Source organism: Alligator mississippiensis, chromosome 4, assembly GCF_030867095.1.
Source record: "Alligator mississippiensis isolate rAllMis1 chromosome 4, rAllMis1, whole genome shotgun sequence".
Taxonomy (NCBI): domain Eukaryota; kingdom Metazoa; phylum Chordata; order Crocodylia; family Alligatoridae; genus Alligator; species Alligator mississippiensis.
Window position 1 is genome coordinate 181,689,137 of NC_081827.1, and position 23,727 is coordinate 181,712,863.

The window sequence follows — 23,727 nt, forward strand, 5'->3', positions numbered from 1 at the left end:
GCTTTTTAGATTTTGCTTGAAGCAAGACTGTCAGTAAATTAAACCTGAGTATTACTTTTGTGTGATACGACTGAGGGGCACTGGCAGAGCTGTGTGGCAAAGACTGAACTGGTTATGTATCTCACAAGCTCCCCAAGGCAGGGAACACAGGTCTTGATGATTTTGTTGCCTATCTAGACAGAAGGAAATCAGTTTTAATAGGAGCCTTCATGTACTTCTACAATTCAAATACATAATAGGAAAGATCACATCTCCTTCTAATGACTAACCCTAAACACCCACAACTAAAGCAACAATTCTATGGCTATCTTTGTCTTAAGAGTTGTGGGCTTGTTCCTTGCTGGTGACTACACTGTCTGTGAATGCAGCAGCCGCTCATTAAAACTGAACAATATTAATTTACCACGTGCTTTTTTTTCCACTAGCAACTAGGGTGAGAATGAAACTAACCCTCCAATTGGTGAAATGCTCTGTATCTCATTAGTAAATTGGATCTGGATGTTAAGCGTTCCTACTTTTTTAAAGGTACATTAATAATATATATCATTCCTTATCCTTTCAGGGATTCCCTTTCCATAGACCCTCCTCACCTGTCAAGTATATGATTTCACAGATTTCACTTAACAGCAACTGCTCTTTCATTTGCTCTTTTTTGTTCCCAGGTTTATACAGTTCCAGCAACAGTAGGGGGAGCTAATGGATTATCAGGTATTATTATCATTATAAAATGGTGGCATAATTCATAATAGTTAAATTTTAAAGCAACCAAGTGATTTTGGTTTTAAATTGGTAGTTAGCCTTCTCTGAAACTAGCTATGCTCACTCTCTACGAACTTCATTAATGTTGGTTGGGTAAATATTAGCAGTTCCTACAAAATGTCCTAAATTACTGCCTCAGGTCTTGCAAGCAGGTATTCCCATAACTAAAACTACAATTATACAATGACAGGAAACTCTTGTCCTGATCCAAACCTCATTATTCTCCTGTACAGCAGATGAAGGAGGGTTAGCTGAGAAAACTCACTTTGAGGAGGAATGGAAAGATTTATTTGCTCTCTTATCTGCAGGCTCAGATTAAGATGCATTGGCAAGAAAGCATGAAGAATTTTTGTTACAGCTGTCCTGTTACTAATGGTATTTTTATTTTTATTTTCAAAAAGAGCCACAGGAAGTTGCCAAAAAACATTAGCTCTTCCTCCCAAGGTTTTATTAAAATACAAGGAATTCACAATCAACTAGAAAGTCATTGGTACCCAACTCCCACTGACAAGGTCAGTTGCTATCTCATCCACCAAACGTTTTTGGAGGATGACATGTCAATATTTATATCCAATATTATAATCCAGAGTGAACTTCAGGTATAGTCTGACCCAATAATCATGAATCAGGCCCAAGAAATGATGAGATACTTTTAAAAATCATAAGATTAAAAAAAAATACTTAGCAATGTCTAAGTAGACTTTCTGAGACCAGAAATAAACTTATGTGGTCCTGCTTCTATATATAGTGTACTTGGAGAGACAGAGAGAAACAAACAGAAGTTAAATCAAGGTTTAACTGTGAAAAAAACAGCTGTGTCCCTGTGAGCCAGAAAGCTGCAGGACTTGTGTGCATGTGTGTCAAGCGCTAGAATGTCCTTCACATTTATGGTAGTGTAAAAGTAATGTTGTAGCTGTATTGATGCAGGAAGAACATCTTGAAGAATGTCTTCTTTTCAAAACGTGTCTAACCTAACCCTATCCCAACTATGCAATTGGTCCAATAAAAGATATCACCCAAAGAAATCCTTGCCTCTTCACATCTACCACACACCAGAGTCCTGTCAGGGGACAAAACTACAATTATATTTTACTTTTCTGAGGGGAGCTCAATCTCTGTGATTTAGCAGGTAAAATTCTATTTAGCACCTAGCCTTGAATCATAAACATCTCCTTTAGTGTGTGTGTAAGCATGTGCATAAATCTGGGTTTCAGAAAGTCCAACAAGGCTGTAGTAGGAAAGCAAGCATGACTGGAAAAATCTGTCCAGGAAGCTAGGAACAAATATATATAAATACTTATATAAAGAAGTATTCTGCCTCCAGGCACTTGAAAGACAATAATTAAGGGCATAGCTTCATTACAGAATTAATTTGGTTGATCAGCACCCATCTTTAAGCACACAAATTAGCTTAACTTATTTTAAAGCAGCCATACAGCAAAACCATGTGCGAGTTACTGTGCCCTCACTGATGCTGCGTTCACTTGTCTGTGTTGTTCGGATTTCTAGTTGAGATAGCTTTGTTTACTTGAAATGGCTTTGTGCGGATGGGAGCCGATTTAGGGCACTTACAGAAGTTACATTTTTTGTGCAATGAGGCCCCTGAAAGCCTCTACAGCTGTAATGTAACAAATGTACACAGCCGAAGAGTGCTTTTAAAATGGCCAATCATGTGAAAATGTAATCCTTGTCAGATGAAGTATCAGATGGGGCGCTCTAAGGCAGCGCACCTTAGGGACCCATGTACAGGTTCCCTGTGAGGGATAATTTTGGGTGATTCCACCCACATCCCATTTGGTTTTGCAGGGCTGACCTGATGCTCGAGCTGGCAAGCACCAGCCCAGCTACACCCCCATGTCTGTTCCAGAGAGAAGACAGTCTCCTCCCTACCCTGTGGGGGAGGAAGGGGAAGCAGGGGCTTGGGGGGAGCTAGGCTGGGCTCACAAGGCATGGGGACTCTGTTTCACACACCCCCAACACACACACACACACACACCAGCTCCAGGCATGACTGCCTCTGCTACTGTCAAGACACTTGTACAGGGCAAAACATAGGGCAGGGGAAGGGAGCCCCTCTGCCACGCAGGCCCCATTTGGCTCCCCACAAGACCCCAGCAGGGGTAGCTGAGGAGGGAGAGGGGGGGCTACACATGGCAGGTGAGGGCTGCATCCTTCCCCCCCTACCTCCCCCAGCCACTGCTGACAGTTGTTATCTGGCAGGGCAGGGGGCTAGGGAGAGGGACAGTTTGGCAGCCTTCTGGCCAGGTCTGGTGCAGGCAGGCTCTGAGTCCCCTACACCCTGTTGGGTTCAATGGTGCTCTAACTCATGGCACTTTGTGCAAAGCAGCATGAGTTAGAGTGCCTCCCAGATAGGCTGCCTGTGCTTGTGTACATACCCTTAGAGACAGCAGTCAAGTAGGAGCCCAAAATAATTCTGCAGTGAACCTATAGCCACAGCCACAAAACGTAGAGGTATGACATGAGCATTATTTTCATTTTAGAGGCAGTTAAATTGACGCACAGAGAAGTTAAATGGCCTGCCCAGGAGCACCCAGCTGCTAAGCAGTGCAGGATTTCAAGCAGTAACTGATACAGGACATTCATCCACTGCCCACCATCACTGCAAGCACAAAACATTCTTTGCTGTTTGTTTCCAGCAACATCCAGAAACAGCTGCTTGGGAACAACGTAGCACCAGGGCACTGACATGGTTACTGCTAACAAGCATTGACTGTACTGCACTTAACATTGCGTGGGTATCAGAGGTGAGGCTGCAATACATTACCTGAAGGAGCAGGTCCCCTTCAGAGAATGCTTCTCCATTGATCTGCAGATTAGTCTGTCCAGTTCCGCCTGGTGCCCCAGTCTGCTCAGTCATGGAGCTGCCATTGTTCTTTGCAGTGGCTGTAAGGTAAAAGGCTGAGTGATCAGTGTGAAAGTGGATATCGAGTCAACACACTCCTGCCATTCATCTTGGTTTTCCAATTAGTTGGTGTCCAATTCTCATTCAAACAAACAGGATATATCTGAAACAGGAAGGTGAATGTAGTTGAACAACATAAAAATAAAGATGAAATGAGATGAAATCTGCATGCAGTTGAAAAATTAGATCTGAAGCTCAGGAGAAACGTGATGTAGGTAATTTTTGTTCTCTACCTACTCAGAGGGATGCACAGACAACCATCTGTGGTGCTGTAGCTCCAACTTGTGACTCTTCTAAGGTACAAAGACATAAGGTACTTTCCCTCCCCTCTATTTCTCATGTTTAGGTACCTCTCACCCTGCCAAGTTCAGACAAGTTCTGAAGCTCAGAAGTCAAAATACAATGAGAGAGGTGGGGCTGCCAGGACTTTCTACCTGGACTTGGAATAGGAAGTACCAGAAATCACACCAAATACCTGGAACTATACAACTTGGCAGGTTCAGGTGGCTAGTATTAGAGCCACATAGGTATTGCTGAAGACCTGAATAGGATCTCCCAGATAGTCAAGCACTTTCTCCTTACCACAAACACACAAGGGGTTGTCACGCAGAATCAGACCCATAATCCGTCTAACCCAAAATTGTGTTTCTGACAGCAGCCAGCGCCAGCTGCTTTAGAAAAGGGATGAGGAACTGTATAGGCCAATCTCACCTAGTCTCTTCAGCTGAAATACTGACCTAACTGTTGAAGCAGAGGGTTGATTATCCTTAAGGTTTGGGATTTTTTTTTATAATAGTGGACATTCTTTGTAGACATGTAAATGCAAATCCTTTCTAGAAACCTGTTGAGATTTTCTTACCATTAGCAACATGACCTGCAAATTCAGATTTGTCATTAGTCTCACATCAGAAGGCTTTGAGGTTCAGAACTGACCCCAGATTTTGAAATTTTAGATATCAAAAAACAAAAGAAATCAGAAATAATAGTAATGAAGCTGTGAATTTCTTGTTCTGCCTCTCACTTTTTTGGCTAACTAAAGAACTGGTCTGCATTTATTAAGTTTTAAATGTTATCTACATTTTGAATAACTATGATGATTTTTTTTTCATTTTTTGCCGCTTCTCTCCTTTTTTCATCTAGTTGCAGTCTGCATCCCAGATTAAAATTGCTGCATACCACGCCACGAAGGACCCTACAGCATGCAAACTGCACAGATTTCTGAGTAGCTATATTGCTCCTAAGCACTAAAAGCCACCATCTTAAAAACCTCTTGGGACACAGGGTTATTTACCACCCACCATTTCACCTACATTCTTAACAGAAGGCTTTCTGCTCCCAGAGACACTTCTGAGGGCAGCTGGTATAATGAACACCATTCAGACAGAGACCCGAGACTTGCAAGTTGGACCTTTATTTTCCCACTATGGGACTGCAAGTAGGTGAAAAAAGGCAACTCCTTCCTTTTTAAGAACTTCACTACCTTCAGCACAAATTACAAGGTGCTTTTCTTTGTCTTCACCTTCTAACATAATACATACTAACATAGGGTACCTATACACGAGCAGCGAGGCTACGCCAACGCACAGTAATGACAATGCGTCAGAGCAGACTCAATTAATCATGCTAATTACCGTGCTCTAGCAGACTCCAGTGTCTTGCGTATCAGCATCCCTGCACTTAAAAATGGCAGTGGGGATGCTTTAACTAAAGCTCATTGAAGGAGCTGATACACAAGACGCTCCGGATGCTGTAATTAGAGAGGCTCTCAGAGTCACTTTGATTAAAGTCCTCCATTCCCCTCCATCTCGAACATGTGTATAAATGCCCATACAGACTGAAAAACAAACAAGCCAATTGACCCTATAATAGCAATAGTCCATTGTATGCACGTAGCTGCCTGAGGGGCAGGTGAAAAAATAAACACCAGGTAAAAGGCATTAGTCACTTCATTACATGCACTATTGGATGCTATCCAAATGCCATGATGATGCAATGGGATACGAAACTATAAAGACTCATGCTGGGAAGACAAAAAACTTTTCTTTATTACCACCCTGGACTGAGGATGGATGAAAGAAGGATTTGTTTAAAAAAAAAAAAAAGAGGCACATTATTTCTATTTGTGAAGTTCTTTTAAGGCTTGTCATTTTCACAGGTTCATCAGCACAACCCATTTTCCCTATTTTCTTCAGTCTCACCGCTCCATTAATAGACTATACTCCATGGAGGTATGGTCCTTTATCATCAGTCTTCTCACACCATCAAAACAGAAATGGGCAGCTTTATGGACTGAGGTCTTCAGGTCTGATCTCCCCTGCCAAAATTTGGTTGCATGTGTGGGAAGTGATGAAAAATGAGGCCCAATAAGCATCCCAAATGTAGAAGAAACCTTTGGACTTTGATTATGTGGTGTCTTAACTCTTTATTAGAGATCTGTCAAGAATAATCTTGTTCCCAGGGAAAAACTGAAAACCAAAAAGCATCAATTCAAAGTCGTGCTGCATTACGTCACGCGAACTGTAGTTCAAGAACCTCATACTCCTTTTTTCTCTCTCTCAGCCATCTTTCCTCTTCCCTCTTGGTGAAGCAAGGGGATGCTTCTTCTCATAATGCTCCCTAGTTATTGTGCATCTTCCTGGATGTAGTCTGCTTAGAGGCTTCTGTAGAACTTCTGTTGAATTCCAGACACACACTTCCAGTTTTGAACATTCAACTGTTCATTTTTCAATAGACAGAAGGCACTTTTTGCATACAAACAAAACATTTTGTTTAGTAAAAAATCCAATTTTCCATCCAAAACAGCTTTGATGAAAAAAATGTCAATCACCCTGTTGTGTATACTTTCCACAGAAATAATGGCAGCATGGCTGGCTTTTTCCTTGCATATCAGCAAAATCTCAAAGATGACATTCCTGCCATTTATTTTGCTCTGCCTGGCAACAGTCTCTCCCCACCCCCTATCCTCCCCCACTTATAGCTTACACACAAAACCAGCCAGACCAGTAACCTCCAACACAGTAAAACATGGCTAAGCCTCCTCTTGTAGACTGAAGTACAAGAGATCTGAAATAATAAAAAAATAAGAACAGTGCTTTGTACTTAGAAAGCACCTTTTACTCCAGGAGATCAAAGACTTCTCCAAGTTCTAATTAACAACATCCCTCAGAGGCATAAGTTACAGAAATGTATTATGTTCACCTTGCAAAAGAAACAACTCACAAAACTATGACAACTCTCCGGCCTGACACAGCTATTTCCATCCCACATTTTTTTTTTAGTAATAGTCTCTTCCTTCCATGACAAGCCATACAAAAGAATGAAGCCTAAATGGACTGAAGCCTTCAGTACCTAAATGATTTGTTCATGGTCATGCCACAAATAAATGGAGCCCTGAAGCTTACACTCCCAGCTCACTGCTGTAACCAATGAACCAAACAAGAGCCTGACAAAGGCCAAAAGTGGGGGGAGTGAAGAAATTAACTGGGGAATGAATCCATCTATTCATTGACCAAAAATGACCAAGCCCTGTTTTCCACACTTCTATAGGCACAACGTGTGTGTGCACAAAGATGTAACTAGTCATCGACCCTGACCACACATATGTTCCATTCCAAATTCAGCCAGTTGCGAGTCATTTGTTGGGCGATGTTGGGCCAGATTCAATTATCTAGAGCTTCCTTCTGGAAGCCAAAACCAAAGAAAAAAAAAAAAGAAAAAAGAAAGAAAACCCTTAAACACCACCAGTTTGAACTGTTGCCCAGAAATATGAAAAAACAAATTACGGTCTCTGGGTGCCTTGATAAGCAGTACTTCCCACTCAAAACCAATGAGTCCGAAGGTTTTTAAACTACGGCGAAAAGGGAACAAAGAACACACATAGGAAAGCCACCAGTTAATAAACCAGAAGCAGACCCGATTCCACCTCTCAGGTTGTTAAGCCAGTCCTCCTCTCACAGTTGGAAATGCATTCCAAGCACTGCCTGCATCTTTTGTATCATCCACCACTGCCCCCCATTTACAGTTTGTTATCTAAGGTTGCCAGAGTTCAAAAAATTTGGCAGGTCCCTCTTTGTACAATGAAGGGACATGTTCCTTTGGGGGCTCCACCATCTATTCCAGGGGTGGGCAAAATGCAGCCCATGGGCCAGATGCAGCCCGCCAGGCCATTCTATCCAGCCTGCAGGGCTCCTAAAAAATTTAGAAAATTTATATTTATCTGCCCCTAGCTGCCCATCATGAGGCCCTCGATGGCTTGTCAAAACTCAGCAAGTGGCCCTGTGCCCGAAATAATTGCCCACCTCTGATCTATTTCATAGATGAAGTGGGACTGCCCTACCTTAAACATTTTCATGGACTGCTCTAACAGTACGTACGCCTACTTCACTGATCTTCATTTTATGCTGAAAAATTCACCCAGAATGAAATTCCCAGAATGGATTTAAAAAACGGGCAAAAATATTACCCAGGGATCTCTCATAACCTAAGGTATTACTGAATATAATAAGTAGAAAAGACAGACAGGAATGTACTGACCAAAATAATGCTTCAGTGCTGGGCTGTCCAACTCATGACCTATGGGTTCCCACCTGGCCAACAAGCTGTCTGCTGCTACCAGGGTCTCCATGCTCTCTCTCCTTCCTCCCAAATCCTGTCCCAAGAAGTTGGGACAGGGCAGCACAGCCCATGAAAGCCCAGAAAACCTGCGTAACCCATGTGGCAGGGGTGGAAGGAGCCTGCACAACCCCCAGCTGCTCAGAGGTTGGACCATCTGCTTTAGCGTTTCAATTTTCTACACCCACTGGTGTCCAAAACATCCCTGAGCTAGAGTACAATGTTATATGATCCAGGTCTGACCCCATATACCCTGCCCTAGCCCAGTTTGCTGCCTGCAATGAGATATTTGCAAGGGAAAGCTCTTTACAGACACAGCTGGTTGGAAACTGTCTAACAGAACAAAGTTTCATCAAAAAATGCCAATTAGTTGAACCTGAAACAGCTGTTTGAAACTGCATCCAGTCTAAGATGTTTGAAAAAATCTAAGGAAGGTTTGAAGCATTGCTAAAAAAAGATGGGATCTCTGAGCCTGGGATAGACATGCCAGCCTGAGTTTCCTGCATCTGCTCAGTAAACCTAACGCTTTAAGTAATATTAGCGTAGAAACAAACAAGAGAATAAATATCATGGAGCAGCTACATGGTCCAAAAAATTCCTGTTTCCTTGGAAATTTAAAACTTTTGGGGAGTTGCTCTGATTTGGAATACACCTGCAATTCACAAAAGGAAGTTGCCTGTGAACTAGAAGAACTACTTTTGGCCAGCTCTATTCATGGTAATCCTATATTATGTATAGATCAAGAAATTCTCCTCTAGTCCCATACAGTACCCTCTATAGTCCTTACATGCCTAATATGGATTGGAATCTACTCTAATATGTTCAAATTCCTATATGGGGCTCTGCTAAGGTAAATACCTCAAGAACTACAGAAACAGATCTACTGAATGTCTAACCATACTCAGATCAGATTAACAACAGTCTTGAAAACCTCTTTGTTACCAACTCAGTACTAAATAAAAGAAAAAATATATTGTAAGTTGATCACATTATTAAAGAGCAATAAATGCTCTCCCTGACTTTGGGGGTGGGAAGGGATTTACGCCCGTGTCAAGTTACAAAACTAGATACATAAAGAGTGTGCCTTTGTGTTCTCTGGCCCTGGAATGAGTTTTCCACCCCCTCCCCATAGATGCCTTTGCTGAGTGAGAGAGTGGGGAGGGATTTCTTGGTGTTTTTCTAGCTCCTTCTGCTCTTTGAAGTTGAATCCCTCAGGGGTATTTCAGAGTTGAAGTCCCTACCTATGTCAGTTCCAAGGGGTTCAGGCTGATTAAACAGACTTATCTCTCAAGAAAGTGAAGTCTCATTCTTGAAGGTGTAACATTAGCACTTTGTGGAACTGGATGCCTCTGGGCATTGCTAATGAGCCGCAAAGCCTCTCTCCTTTGGTCAAAAGTGAGATGAGAACCCCGCTCAGGAGGGTTATGATATTCTTTCCATTCAGAGAATGTGCAGTAGCCTCTATGAAGGCTGAATCTGACAGGTGTCAGTCCAGGCTTCTGCAATACAAACTCATCCCCTAATTGGGGCTGTCCAACTTGTAAGTGCTTAGGAGCCACAAGGGTTGCACCCCTGAGCCCCGCCCCACTGCACTGTGCCATGGACTCCCCAGGTGCCATGGCCTGTACTGCCCCAGCCCCTAGGACAGGAGCAGGAGGAAAAAGCTCGTGGAGGGGGAGGAGCTTAGAGACCCCAGCTGCAGCAGCAGCAGCTAGAGAGGTAAAGGGATCACCAGCCAGGCAGGAGCCAGGGGCCGTACATTAGCCTCTTGCATGCTGCATACAGCCCTGTGGACCATCCGTGATGTAGTCCTGCCCTAACTGAAGGGCTCTACACAGCAGCCAAAAACTGCATGGACTGTTGAAAACGAGCTACTCTGACCCCGAGACAAACTCTATTCCAACCCTACCTCTAGATCTCTGCTAGTATATGCTGGTAGGGCAGAGAAACTTGCACTGCTACTGCCAGGCAGATAAACAGACAGCTCCATCAGTAGTCCTCCATGACTAGCTGACTTTTTGGGTTGCTTGCTTTGCCCCCTTCCCGCAAATTCATTTTACATTGACCTGAAATGAAAAACAATTTTTTTTAGTGAACCAAAAAATTAAAAATAATAATTTTGGCTCAGAGGAAATATTATTTCCTTTCAATTTCATTTTAGGAGGTCCTTTTAGTAGCTTATATTAAATGATATTGAAATACATTTGGAAATGAAAAGTTATTTTGAATTAAAACATCCAAATGTTTCATTTACATAATACTGAAAAAAAACTTTAATTTTTTTAAACTATTTTATTTTTTCCAGCTGAAATGATTCCATGAATTTGCCACAAATTTTCAAACTTTTTCAGTTTACAAATTTGCATTTCCAAAATAGTTTCAACGGAAAATGTTACCCATTGCTTTCACTGGCATTCAGTCCACACATATTGCATCTGAAACTGGAACATTCATTTATAGAAACACCAGCAACCATACATATTTCACTCATTGAATAATTTGCATATAATAACATAAAGGAGCTGTACATACATATTGGCAGCTCTGTTCACACTCATCTTCAAATGAGCATGGCTTAATTAAAGGGAGAGCTTGTATAGCAAATTACACAGAATTAGCTTTCATCTCCATCTTCAGAATAGATGCACTACTTCCTGGGGACCTGCCAGAGCAGTATGACAGCAGGTGCCCTGGACAGATGCATTAGCAATATAACAATAGGTTCCTGCAGCAGGCTTTAACAGATTATAGACCACAAGGTTAAGGCAAAAGCTGGCCAATAATGGTGATATGCACTTGGTGTTAGTAGCAGAAAGTTAGAACAGTTTCAGATTAGATCACTGTCCCTGATGAAGTGAGCACGAGTTCATGAATGCTTATGCTATATATATATATATGTGTGTGTGTGTGTATAATCACCGGTGACGCGTAGGGGATGCACACGGGTGCACATGCACCCCGAGTGTGTTGGTATACCCCCTGCGAAAAGGCACCATCGGCAGGCAGACACCACTCACCACCACCACCATCCCACCCCCACAGTCCACAATTGCCGCTGGCTGCTGCCGGCAGCGTCTGCAGGTGGTCACACCCCTCCACCCACCCACTGCTGACAGTGCCATGGCCGCCCGCAGGAGTTCCCTGCTTGCAGCTGCCATGCTCCCACCGCCAACAGCGCTGCCACCTGCAAGAGCTTGCCATGCCCCCCCAACCTCCAGGGGCATGTGGCATTCATACATGTGTATATACCTATACACATATACATACACACATATGTATACATACATGATTTAGTTAGTTTATAAGGTGCACAACTAGATCATTGCAATCTTGCCATGGCCCAGATTTCCACAAAATGAAAATGGGGTGAAGAAACAGATCAATTATTTTCTGACACTAACACCCACCCAAAACCAAAGATTACAATTAAAAAAAACCAACCCAAACATCATGAGATTACAGGCACGTGCTATTCTGGATCCTTTGCCACAGAATACAAAAGGTGCAGCAGAAGTAAAAAGGGCTTGAGAGTTTTGCTAGAGAAACTCACGTGACAACCAGAATGCTACCAGGATTTCTCCCCTGAGATGGGAGATGCTGGATTCATTGGCCAGCCATTCCCCATGTTTGCTGCACATTTTCACAGTGTCAATCTAAGCTCCTTCTCTTTCCTGATAATCCCTTATGTTTAAAAAATCATATTCCATATTCACAAGATCATAGCAGTGTTTGTAGTCAGGGAGAGAGAGGAGGGCAGGCCTATAAGATCACATTACTACTTCTATTATGTCAGTGCTTGGGAGCTTAAATTAAAGATCAGAGCCCCAGTGCACAGGCATTGTATAAGCAAGTTCATAACCTTCATGTCTAGAAATCAGGACACATGAGGGAAGGTAGAAGAGTTGGGAATATTTAGTTTATACAAGACAAGACAAAGGAAACATTTCATAACAGTTTTCAAACTGCAAAAGAGTTACCCAAAAGAGGATGGTGATCACTTATTCTCTAAGGCTAGGAACAGAAATTACACATAAACTAGTATAAGTAATCAGAAATTGGTTCAAATCTGTAACACAACAGGAGTTCAGTGCACATTAAGGCTAGGGACAGAAGTTACACATAAACTGGTTTAAGTAATCAGAAACTGGTTTAAACCTGTAACAGAACACAAGTTCAGTGAACATAAACCAGTTGCAAAATGGCTGAAACTAGTTTAAGATAAATCTGGTTGAATGTAGTATCAGATTTAACTGATTTAAGTCAAACCACTTTATGAAACTTTTGTCCAAGACCCCTTTCTGGTTGAAGTTAAGTCAAAGTCCCCCAGCATTAAGGTTACCATATTTCCAGTTCCAAAAAAGAAGTATGTTCTCCCCACCTCCCCTGCCCTGCTGCAGCCCCGGCACCCAGACAGCTTCCCCCAGAGCTGGCAGTCACCCCACCCCTCCACACCCATCCCCTTCACACACATACACATGTATGTGAGTGCCCGCCCCACTCCACAACCCCCCAGACAGTCCCCAAGCCCCTGCCCTCCAACACCCACCCACCACAGACTTACCTGCATCCAGTGGCCAGAGCTGCTCCCACACTCTGCCTGACTGCATGCTGGCCACGTGCATGTGTGCCCTGCCTCCAATCACCCTCCCCCCACCCCCCAAGCAGCTCCTTGCTAGGGCAATCCGGGAAAACCATGAAGCTGAGCTGACTAAATACTAGACATTTGATCATATGTAAAAAAAAAAAAAAAAGCTCAGAGAGAGATCAGAGGATCCAAAAAGAGGACATGCCCAGAAAAAACCGGATGTATGGTAACCCTACCCAGCATGCCAGCTCACTGTCCCCTCCAGACAAATTCCAGCTGGGGTCTGGGGCCAAGGAAGGGGGTTAAACTCCCCTTCCCCCAAGTATGGAGCTGCCCTGCTGGCTTACTTATTGCTGACTGCGACTGTGAACTACAAATCCGAGAGGCACCTGGAAGAGGAAGGCTGCAGAGTTCTGCTGCTGTGATTGCAGGCTTCAAATCCCAGAGACCTCATGGGCAACAGGAAGAGAAAGTGAACACACAGTTCATGCTGGCTAATTGCCAGAGAGCTGTGCTCTAGAACCCCCAGCTTCTGGCTTGAGCCACTGCAGGCATGTGGCTGCATTTCCTAAATCAAATGTGCATGTCTGTTCATTTACTTATTGGTTCAATCTTTGCAGTTTAGACTAAACTGCAAAGACTAAATCAATTCAGTCTCGGGCTGCTGCTGTGATTGTGGACTGCAAATCTCAAAGGCAACAGGAAGAGGGGACAGCAGGAAGAGAAAGCAAACACTCAGCATAGCTGTGTTTATAATTCTTCAGTTTATAGTTCTTCAGAGAAATAGCTATTCTTGTTCAAGCTTTTATGAATTCAATCCCACTACCTTTTTACCTACCTTCCCCCCTTCCTCAGCCTGGCAGCCTCCCTCATTTCCTCCCCCTGTCCAGGCAGAGCATGAGCTAGGGCCTGGCCTTGCCCCCTCCACTCCAGCAATGTGGGGGGAGTCTTGGAGGACTTCTCTCTTCCCTTCCCTTTGGCAGTGGCTGGCAGGCGTGCTCTAGTGCCCCCAGGCTTCTGGCTTGAGCCACTGCAGGCACATGGCTGCATTTCCTCAAACAAAAGTGATTGTCTGCTCATTTGCTTATTGGTTCAATCTTTGCAGCTTAGATTAACCTGCAAAGACTGAATCAATTCAGCCTCAGTCTTTTTGACTGTCTGCACTTAGCCTAACTGCTTTCAAAATTGCTGAAACTGGTTTAAGATATCCCTGGATGGATATAATATCAGACAACTGATTTAGGTTAAATCCATTTATTGAACTTCTATCCCAGATCCTCTCTAGATTCAAGTTAACGCACAGTCCCCCATCATCCCAAGATGCTTTTCATCTCCCCCATAAACTCCTGCAGTGGGGGTAGACTAGCCTTGACCCAAGCTGTCTGCTCCAGCTGAGCAGGGAGGTGTGCTCTATCACCCCCCAGTTGCTGGCCTAGACCACTGCAAGCATGTGGCTGCATTTCCTGAATCAAAAATGTATGTCTGTTCACTTGCTTATCATTTCAACCTACACAGCTTAGACTAAGCTGCAAAGATTGAATCAATTCAGCGTTAGCCTAGGGGATCCTGTTAGAATAGAAGTTGTTATGGACTTAAATTGCAACATGAGAGATTTAGGCTATAATGTTCTTCCTAATATCTAACAAAAAGGGAGGTTAAACACTGGAACAGATTACTTGGAGAAGATGTACAATCTCTATCACTGGAGGTATTTAAAAGCACAGGTGAGACAAACGTTTGTCTGGAAAGATTTGTACAAAGCATGGGAATGAGAGGCATGGTGTAGATAATCCCAAGAAAGATAATGATTACAGGCAATTTAAAAGGAAACATTTTACACAGCTACAAAGGGCTACAAGCAGGCTCCAAGGTAGATGAAAGTTCAGCTTTACAAAGGATTCTGATACTTTTCAATCTGACATCACAACAGTTTAAAACAAAGTAAAATTTGCAAAATTCTCTGAAGGAAAATTTGAAAATGTATGGTATTGGTTCAGTCTTAAATTTTTGGCTCTTTAAAAAGTATTATACAATATTGCATAAAAAGCAAAAACATTTGAAACAAAGTCATTTCAAAATGAAAAATCAAGATGTTTCCTTCCAAGAATGTTGAAATGAAAAGTTGACATGTGCTATTTTCTTATCACTGGATCTCTCAAGGTTTGGTTGTCACCCCCATGCATATTGACCACCCAAAGCAGCCACTGAAGAAAGCTGCAGAAGAAACATAAGAGAAGCAGACAAGCCAACATGAATCCCTCCATCCCAGCCAGCCTCTAATCTTTGGTGACGTGCAATTGGCTAGCTTCTCTCTCATGTATTATTCTGTACCACACTCTTATTCAGCATATGGTTGTGATAAGCAAGGATCAAACATCAATGGAGGGCTGTTATGGAATTAGTACCAGAAAGGGAAAGAAAACAAGAGACTGAAGTGGAATTTGCAGAAAGTTCACCAGTGCCACAAAACCCTGCTGACAGGAACAAATTCCTGAGGGCCTGCTATTCTGGGAGCTCAGAAAATTCATGCAACAAACTGAAATAACAAAACTTCCTTGTAGAACAGCTCATATATGGCATTCAAGTGTCCTCATTCAGACTGAGTAAGTTTTAAGTAGCAAACTCCTTACAACCCATCTCCCAGGTTTAGGTTTTCTAGTAATGCACATATTGCCATCCCTAGTAAAACGTGAATCTCTGTGTTATGACTTTAATAACTTGACTAGCTATAAGTAAAAATAAGCAGCTAGAGTTTCACGTTAAGCCATTTCACATTTAAATGCACCAGTTCCTGTGCAGGCATTACAGAATCCTTTGACTGACAAATACAGCTCTAGCAATTCTAGACTTCAAGTCTCAGGAAAGGATTAGCTCTTAATACCCAGCTCAAAAGTTTCCTCAGTTCTCTGTACAGGCTCAGCCTGTCTGTATTTTGAATCTTACAGTTTCTGAATTTCTTAGAAGTGCCAGGACCATGAAGTCTACAGTCCTGCACTTCTCAGCCCAGACTGTGAATACTCCATTCAGGTTTATATTCAAGTCCTCTGAATGGAAATAAGCACCTGTTCAGCTGAGTCTTGTCCAGTACAAGAATTTTCCACCATTCTCCTACCATTAGTGCAACCTCACTGTTGTTTGTGATGACAGCAATGATTTTACTGCCATGTTGGTCTATACCTTCTCGAAGTAGACAGAGATGAAACAGAGGGTGGCTAGTCTACACTGCAAATAGCTAGTCACTTTGCTCAGGCATTTCTTTTCTGGCTGAGAAGTATTTTAACACTTATTTTGCCATGACCAGTGCTTTAACTTGTTGCATCAGTTTTGTTCACTATTATACCCAGGCACCTAGGTCTGGTGATGTCAGCATCTTAAATACATTTAAATAACATATTGAAGGAATCCTACCACACTACAAAACCTACACTATCACTGACTCAGTCAAACTGATGCCATATTGCTCACGAGTGATCAATGGAGACCACTTTAGAATTGATCCTCCCCCAGTAATTCTGCTACAATCCCAAACTATGGCCACCACAGGACCGTAAAGTCCAGTGATAATAAAACCTTCTCTGCGTGAGGTGACTGTTTTAGCTTTGAGCTGGCAGGACACATAAGAGTAGCCCTGAAGCCACACTTCCTCTAGAATTGCTGCAACACTGTTACCTCATCATGGAAGTGGAATTACAAGTCAGAATGTAAATTATTCAGTGGCCTAGGGTTGAAGATTAACTATGAAGAACCACCTTCAATTGAGCTACCCTGGCCCACGTGTGTAGTGACTGAAGCAAAGCAGTGGTAGCAGCCAATAAGGGTAACCATCAAAAAGGCCTTTTGGCCTCCAAATAATTCAGACTAATTCCTTTGCGCACCTGCAGGTACACCTGATAATTGAGGAATATGCATCCTCAGCCAACATCTCTGTTCCACTGACCCTCCAGCCCAACAGCTGCTTCTGAAAAGCTCTGTTTAAAGCAGCACTTCTGTATCACCTGTTACAGGGTTTATTTCATCAGTCAGAAATGGCCAGATGATCGCTAAAGGCAGTTGAAAGCTTGATCTAGGATTTATAGAGGGTTCTGCAATTTTTCCTCAGGGCAGCGTGAAACAGAAACCCACAGTATTCTGTACAGTACAAGCAAGGTTGAAAGCATTCTACTGAGGGAGGGAAAAAACCCCATTCATCCTGATGAGAGGCCTTCCAGGCAAGCTGCATCACAGCTGAGCACCTGGGTGCTGTCAAAACCCAGTTCAAACACAGAAGTACATTTTGAATGGAACAGAGAAGAGGTTACATTAAACAGCTACTGCCTGGTTCTCTGTTTCCTCCCATTCCTCTTTAGTGTCCTGCCTCCTTCAGTCCCCTGCTACAAGGATTCAATCTCACAGTCCCAAGACCCAAAAGGACAGTGAAGCATTTAAAGCCACTGGCCCATTACCTTCCTGCACTGGGGCAGCAGAAAATAATCCCAGATATTTATTGTCTCAGCATATACATATTTTTAGTAGAGATGAGAGAAGCCAGGTAGGACAACACATACATAAAATCAACAAGAAAAGTCTGTCTTCACTCCCAAGGCCAGGACTTCCCATTAGTCAGATTTCTAGGTCAGAAAGCTTCATTATGATAGGAAAGTAGGGCTGGAAGGGATCTCACAAGGTCATCTAGGGCACTAACACAAGTGACATTTTGTCATGCAATTGGCCCCCTGGAACACTCTACAACTGTGCCCTTACAGACGTGCGTGGCTGTAGACCACTTTAAAAGATCCTGCAACAATCTTAATCCTCATTACATGAGTGTTCAGGTGAAGGTGCTCCAAAGTTTAACAGGGAGCTTTCATAGATTTCATAGACATTAGGGCTGGAAGGGACCTCGGAAGATCATCGAGTCCAGCCCCCTGCCCAAAGGGCAGGAAGTCAGCTGGGGTCATAGGATCCCAGCAAGATAAGCATCCAGTTTCATCTTGAAGGTGTTCAATGAAGGCGCTTGAACAACCTCCGGCGGCAGGCTGTTCCAGACCTTGGGGGCTCGGACAGTAAAGAAATTCTTCCTTATGTCCAGCCTGAAACGATCTTGTAGTAGTTTGTGACCATTTGACCTCGTCATTTCTTGGGGCGCTCTGGTGAACAAACGTTCCCCCAGATACTGGTGGTCACCCCTGATAAACTTGTAGGTGGCCATCAGATCACCCCTGACCCTGCGTTTTTCCAGGCTAAAGAGCCCCAGGGCTCTCAGCCTGTCATCATAGGGTTTGCTTCCCTGACCTCTGATCATGCAGGTGGCTCTTCTCTGGACTCTCTCAAGCTTCTCCACATCCTTTTTGAAATGTGGAGCCCAAAACTGGACGCAGTACTCCAGCTGCGGCCTCACTAAGGCCGAGTACAGGGGGAGAATGACGTCCCGGGATTTGCTTGAGAAGCATCTATGGATGCAAGCCAGCGTTTTGGTCGCTTTACTAGCCGCAGCATCGCATTGCAGGCTCATGTTCATCTTGTGGTCAATGATGACCCCCAAGTCTCTTTCTTCCATAGTGCTAGCCAACATAGTACTGCCGAGCCTATAAGGATGCTGCGGGTTTTTCTTCCCAAGGTGGAGAACCTTGCATTTATCGGCGTTGAACACCATCAGATTCTCGTCCGGCCACTTGCTGAGCCTGTCCAGGTCAGCCTGGATCATCCGCCTGTCTTCTGGCGTGGATGCTTTGCCCCAAAGTTTGGTGTCATCTGCGAACTTGGCCAGTCCGCTTCTGACTCCAGTGTCCACATCATTAATGAAGATGTTGAACAGTATGGGTCCAAGGACAGAGCCCTGGGGGACCCCACTGGTCACAGGACACCACGATGAGTGACTTCCATCAATTACTACCCTCTGGGTCCGACCCCAGAGCCAATTTTCCAGCCAGTGGATCGTGGAGGACCCAAGGCGACAATTGGTCAGTTTCTCCAAGAGACAATCATGGGACACCAGATCGAAGGCTTTTTTGAAGTCAAGATATATGACATCAATCTCTTCTCCCTTGTCCAGGTGATAGGTCACCTGGTCGTAGAAGGAAATGAGATTGGTCAAGCAAGACCTACCCGCAACAAACCCGTGCTGGCTATCCCTTAAGATGTTGGCGTCGGCCAGTCCATTAAGGATGGCCTCCTTAATAAACTTTTCTAAGATCTTCCCTGGGATAGAAGTCAGGCTGATGGGCCTATAGTTAGCCGGATCCACTTTCCTCCCTTTCTTGAAGATAGGCACCACATTGGCCTTCTTCCAGTCTTCGGGCACTACACCAGAGCGCCAAGAGTTTTCAAAGATCCGCGCTAGAGGCTGGGCTATGATGCTCACCAGCTCCTTGAGTACCCTGGGGTGAAGATTGTCAGGGCCGGCTGACTTGAAGGTATCCAGCTTCTCAAGATGTTCCTTCACGAAGTCAGCATTAATGGAGGGCAGAGGATCACCCTTGCCCGGACTTCCCGGCCCTGTAGCGGGCATGGGCGTCCCATGGGGCTGATGAAAGACTGATGCAAAGTACCTATTCAATAGGTTGGCTTTTTCCTGGGTGTCAGTTGTCAGTTGCCCCATCTGGTTCAGCAGGGGTCCAACATTGCCCCTGCTTTTCAGTTGCAGCCTTGGCTTTCCTGGTCAGCTCCCTATAGGACCGGACCAGTGCAGAATAATCCTCCTTGGAGGTGACTCCCATCCTCCATCCTTTGTAGGCCTTTCTTTTTAGCCTCAGGAGGTCTGCTAGGTCCCTGGAGAGCCAGGGGGGCTGCTGTGCCCTCTTGCTGCCTTTCCTCCGAGATGGAATAGACTTAGTTTGTGCATGGAGGATCGCTCCCTTGAGGAGCAACCACTCTTCTTGAACTCCCCTCTCCCTGTGGTCACAGTCCCTTAGGGCCTCACTGACAAGCCTCCTGAGCTTGTCAAAGTCGGCTTTCCTGAAGTCAAGGACTTCCATGTTGCTCACTGACTTGCCAGCTTTTTGGCGGATGGTGAAGGTGATCAGCTCGTGGTCGCTGTCACTCAGCTTCCCATCGATCACTAGGTCGCCGACTAGGTCATCCCCAGTAGCCAGTACCAGGTCGAGCAGCGCTTTGCCTCTCGTTGGCCCATAGACTTCTTGAGTCAGGTAGAGGTCATCCACGCACGAGAGGAAGCTCTGCGACCGCTCAGATTTTGCTGAGCGATCCTCCCACGAGATGCCTGGGTAATTGAAGTCACCCATGACAACCATGGTCCTGGAGCAAGCTGCCTCAGCCAGTTCCTGGGCAAACTCCTGGTCAAGCTCAGGACTTTGGGTGGGAGGTCTGTAATAGACTCCCACCATTGTGTCCCCTGTGCCATGTTCCCCACGGATTTTAACCCAGAGGGTCTCCAGCCGTCCACCCTGGTAGCCAATATCGGCTTGCAGGGACACGTAGCTTTCCTTAACATAGAGAGCTACACCCCCGCCCCTTTTCTCTACACGATCCCTCCTGTACAGGGTATAGCCATCTATACCCGTGGTCCAGTCATGGGTGGAGTCCCACCAGGTCTCCGTTATCCCTATGACATCGTAATTGTTTGCACTGAGCAGGACGATGAGCTCCTCCTGCTTATTCCCCAAGCTCCTGGCATTAGTGTACAGGCAGGCAAGTGCTCCCTGGGGGGCTCCTTCCTTGCCCACAGATTTTACCAGGGCTGGGGCTGGGGTGGGCTCCCTTGAGTGCCGTGATCCGCTGGCTTTGCAAGGATTGCTCAGCGGGCCAGCAGTGGTGGTAGTCCCCACATCCCCTAACGGGCTTAGTTTAAAGCCCGGTGGAGCAGGTCAGCCCATCTGGCTGAGAAGAGCCTCCTCCCTAGGGGAGAGAGGTGGAGACCATCTCTTCCCAGCAGCTCTCTGCCTCTCTCGCCAAAGAGCAGGCTGTGGTCATGAAAGCCAAAGCCTTCCTGACGACACCAGTGCTGCAGTCTTTGGTTGACCACATAGATCCTCCTGTCCCTTCTCAGCCCATAGCCTGAGACTGGGAGGATCGACGAGAACACCACCTGTGCCCCCAGACCCTTAAGCCCCGCTCCCAGATCCCTGTAGTGCCTCATGACCTGGCTGGGAGTGCTCCGAGCCGTGTCATTGGTGCCCACATGAATAAAGAGCATGGGATAGTGGTCTGTGGGTTTGAGGAGCTTGGGGATCCTCTGCACAATGTCCCGGATGCGGGCCCCTGGGAAGCAGCAGACTTGCCGGGCTAAGGGGTCGGGGTGGCAGATTGGCCCTGGAGATTGGAGCCAGATTGGAGCTGCATGGCCTGCTTTGAGCAAGGGCATGAATGGATGCCAGGGGGGGCATGGTGAGCTCTCGCAGGCAGCAGCGACACTGTTGGCCGCAGGAGCATGGCGGCAGCAAGCAGGGAGCTCCCACAGGTGCTTTTGGCACTGTTGGCAGTGGAGGAGGGGGGTGGCAAGCACCAACCAGCTGTTGGCGGCCACCTGCAGACACCACCAGCAGTATCGTCAGAGGATAGCAGTGATCGCGAACTGCCTGCAGACGCCATTGGCAGTGTCGCCGGGGGGGGGGGGGGGAGGGAGTGACCACCAGCCGCTGACAGTCTGCAGATACCGCCAGCAGTGTTGGTGATGCCTTTTTGCAAGGGGTGCACCGCCACACTCAGGGGGTGCACGTGTACCCATGTGTACCCCCTTTGCGTCACTAATGAGCAAGGGGCACTGGCCTTGGCAGCACCCCTAGTCCAGCCCCTTGCTCAAAGCTGGATCATTCCTGACTAAACCATCCCAGCCAAGTGTCTGTCTAACCTGCTTTTGAAAGTTTCCAAGCACGGAGAATCCACAACTTCTCTAGGTAGCCTGATCCAGTGCCTGACCACTCTCATAGTCAGGATATTTCCCCTAATCTCTTGTCAGAAGAGCAGCAAGCAAACAGAAAGTCCAGAACTTGATTTCAATAGCCTTCACAGGCATCTTAGAAGTTTATATATACGCTGACACTGAACTGCTAATCCTGGAGATGAGTACAATGTATACACACTGTCTACAGAAGTGGTTCTCAAACTTGCTAGACTCCAGGCACCCCTTGCCCGAATGGAGGCACACCTCAGAAAATACCAGCTTAGCTTTCACTTGCATTTTGATACAGAAAAATAATATAGCAATTCTTCTGTTTCAAAGAACTCAGAAAGACCACAGCAGGGCAGAATGTTTTTGACCCTATGGATTCCTATTTGAAAGCTCTGAGTTTATGTTGTAAACCATATTTGCACATCTAATAGTGCAAACTTTGCATGACATGCCACAGCACTCTGGGGTCCCTTAAGATGCTTTCAAGAGTGCTGTGGCACCCTGGTTGAGAATCACTGGTCTACAGCACCCCCCCCCTCATCTGCAGTGCTGAACAATCAGAACAAAGGGCCAAACTTTCTTCTGTCACTGCCCACTAAAGAGAGGTGTCTCCAAACAGCCTCAGCAGAGAAGAATTCATGCCTGCTCTCTATCATGACCTGTTTGTAAAGCAGTTTAAGCTAACAGCTAGTGAGATGGACCCTGAGACACCCTCTTCTATGGGTGGGGGTGGTAGGACTCCCAGCAGTGGGGCCAGGCTCCAGGTTCAGAAGGTTTCTCTTTCCCTAGTGGGTGTTGTGGCAGTTGGGAATCTCCCAAATAAGCTTACTGATCAGGATTTGGGGCTCTCCAAGCTAGTTCTTGTCAGGCTCCGCAGGATTAGGGCTGCTGGAGCAGCCCAAACTAGAATTAGGGTTAGGGTAGAAGCGTGGTCTGGAGAATTCTTTCCAATTGGGCATGCCAGGTCTTCCAGTGCTAAGTTTAGGACACAGGTAGGTAGGGCAGTCCAAGCTAATAGTTAGTAGAAGAGACCTTGAGGGTCCCTCCTAGGATTGAGGGAGGGATTACTCCAAGTTGGGAGAGGTCAGCCTTTGTAGCGGGAAGGTTCCTCTTACTCCAGTGGGTGTTGTGGCAGCTGGAGATCTCCTAGCTACTATTGCTGATTGGGATTAGGAGTTCTCCAAGCCATTTGCTGTGGTCAGGCTACTCGGGTCAGAGCTCCTGGAGCAGCCCAAGTTAGGGTTAGGGTTACAGAATGGGTAAGGTTTGGAGAGGTCTTTCTGGATGACTCACTCCATATGAAATAGAAGAACTATGCCACAGGAAAGAATCGATTTGTATTATTGTGTGAAGCTGAAATCTACACCTTACCGAACTTCAGAATTCTGCACACCTATTTCCAGCTGCCTCTAATTTTCTGTCCTGCTATAAATCACGAGCGTTTTCAAAACAGCAAGAAGGGTACTTGTCACCACTATCTTTCTGACTTGACTGAAAGCAGGAAAGACAAAACATCTCACCAGGTTGCCAACTCAGTTTTGAAAACTCAATTGATTAGGAAAGATAGAGAGAAGCACCTGAATATCTGGTTCAAAAACTCTTTCATTATCCTTATCAGTGTCAGTCACTAAACTAGCCTGCCAGATAACTTAGGATGGACCAGATCAGATTACCTTGTTTCTAACAGAAGGGAAGTGACAAGACCTATCATCGTATGGTTCTACAGTCCTTACCATTACTTGCATATAGCTATAACACTGAAACTTGGACCAGTTGTACAAATTTACTGTTGAACCTTGACTCTATTTGAGGCAAATCCAGTCTACCCCTTGGAGCTCTCAGACTGAAATAATTAACAAAACATATCCTGTTGTTCTGCATGGTTTCCTCATGTCACCAGGAAAAAACAGTTATGGCTGAGCCATGATTTTATGAAAAACACAGTAACCAAAACAAAGAAAAATGTTTGTCAAGCCCCCTATGAATGGAAACCAGGAAGCTGTTCAAACTAGCATGAATTCT

The 23,727-nt window shown here is 45.1% G+C and overlaps 1 protein-coding gene across 2 annotated transcripts in view; it reads right to left on the reverse strand.

Moving 5' to 3' along the window:
* LOC102576203 (aryl hydrocarbon receptor) overlaps positions 1-23,727 on the reverse strand; it is a 133,723-nt gene that overhangs the window by 40,199 nt on the left and 69,797 nt on the right. For both annotated transcript variants that reach the window (XM_006261672.4, XM_059727152.1), the window contains one exon: positions 3,545-3,663. In XM_006261672.4, coding sequence (XP_006261734.2) covers positions 3,545-3,663 — 119 coding nt within the window. The remainder of the gene's footprint in view (positions 1-3,544; positions 3,664-23,727) is intronic.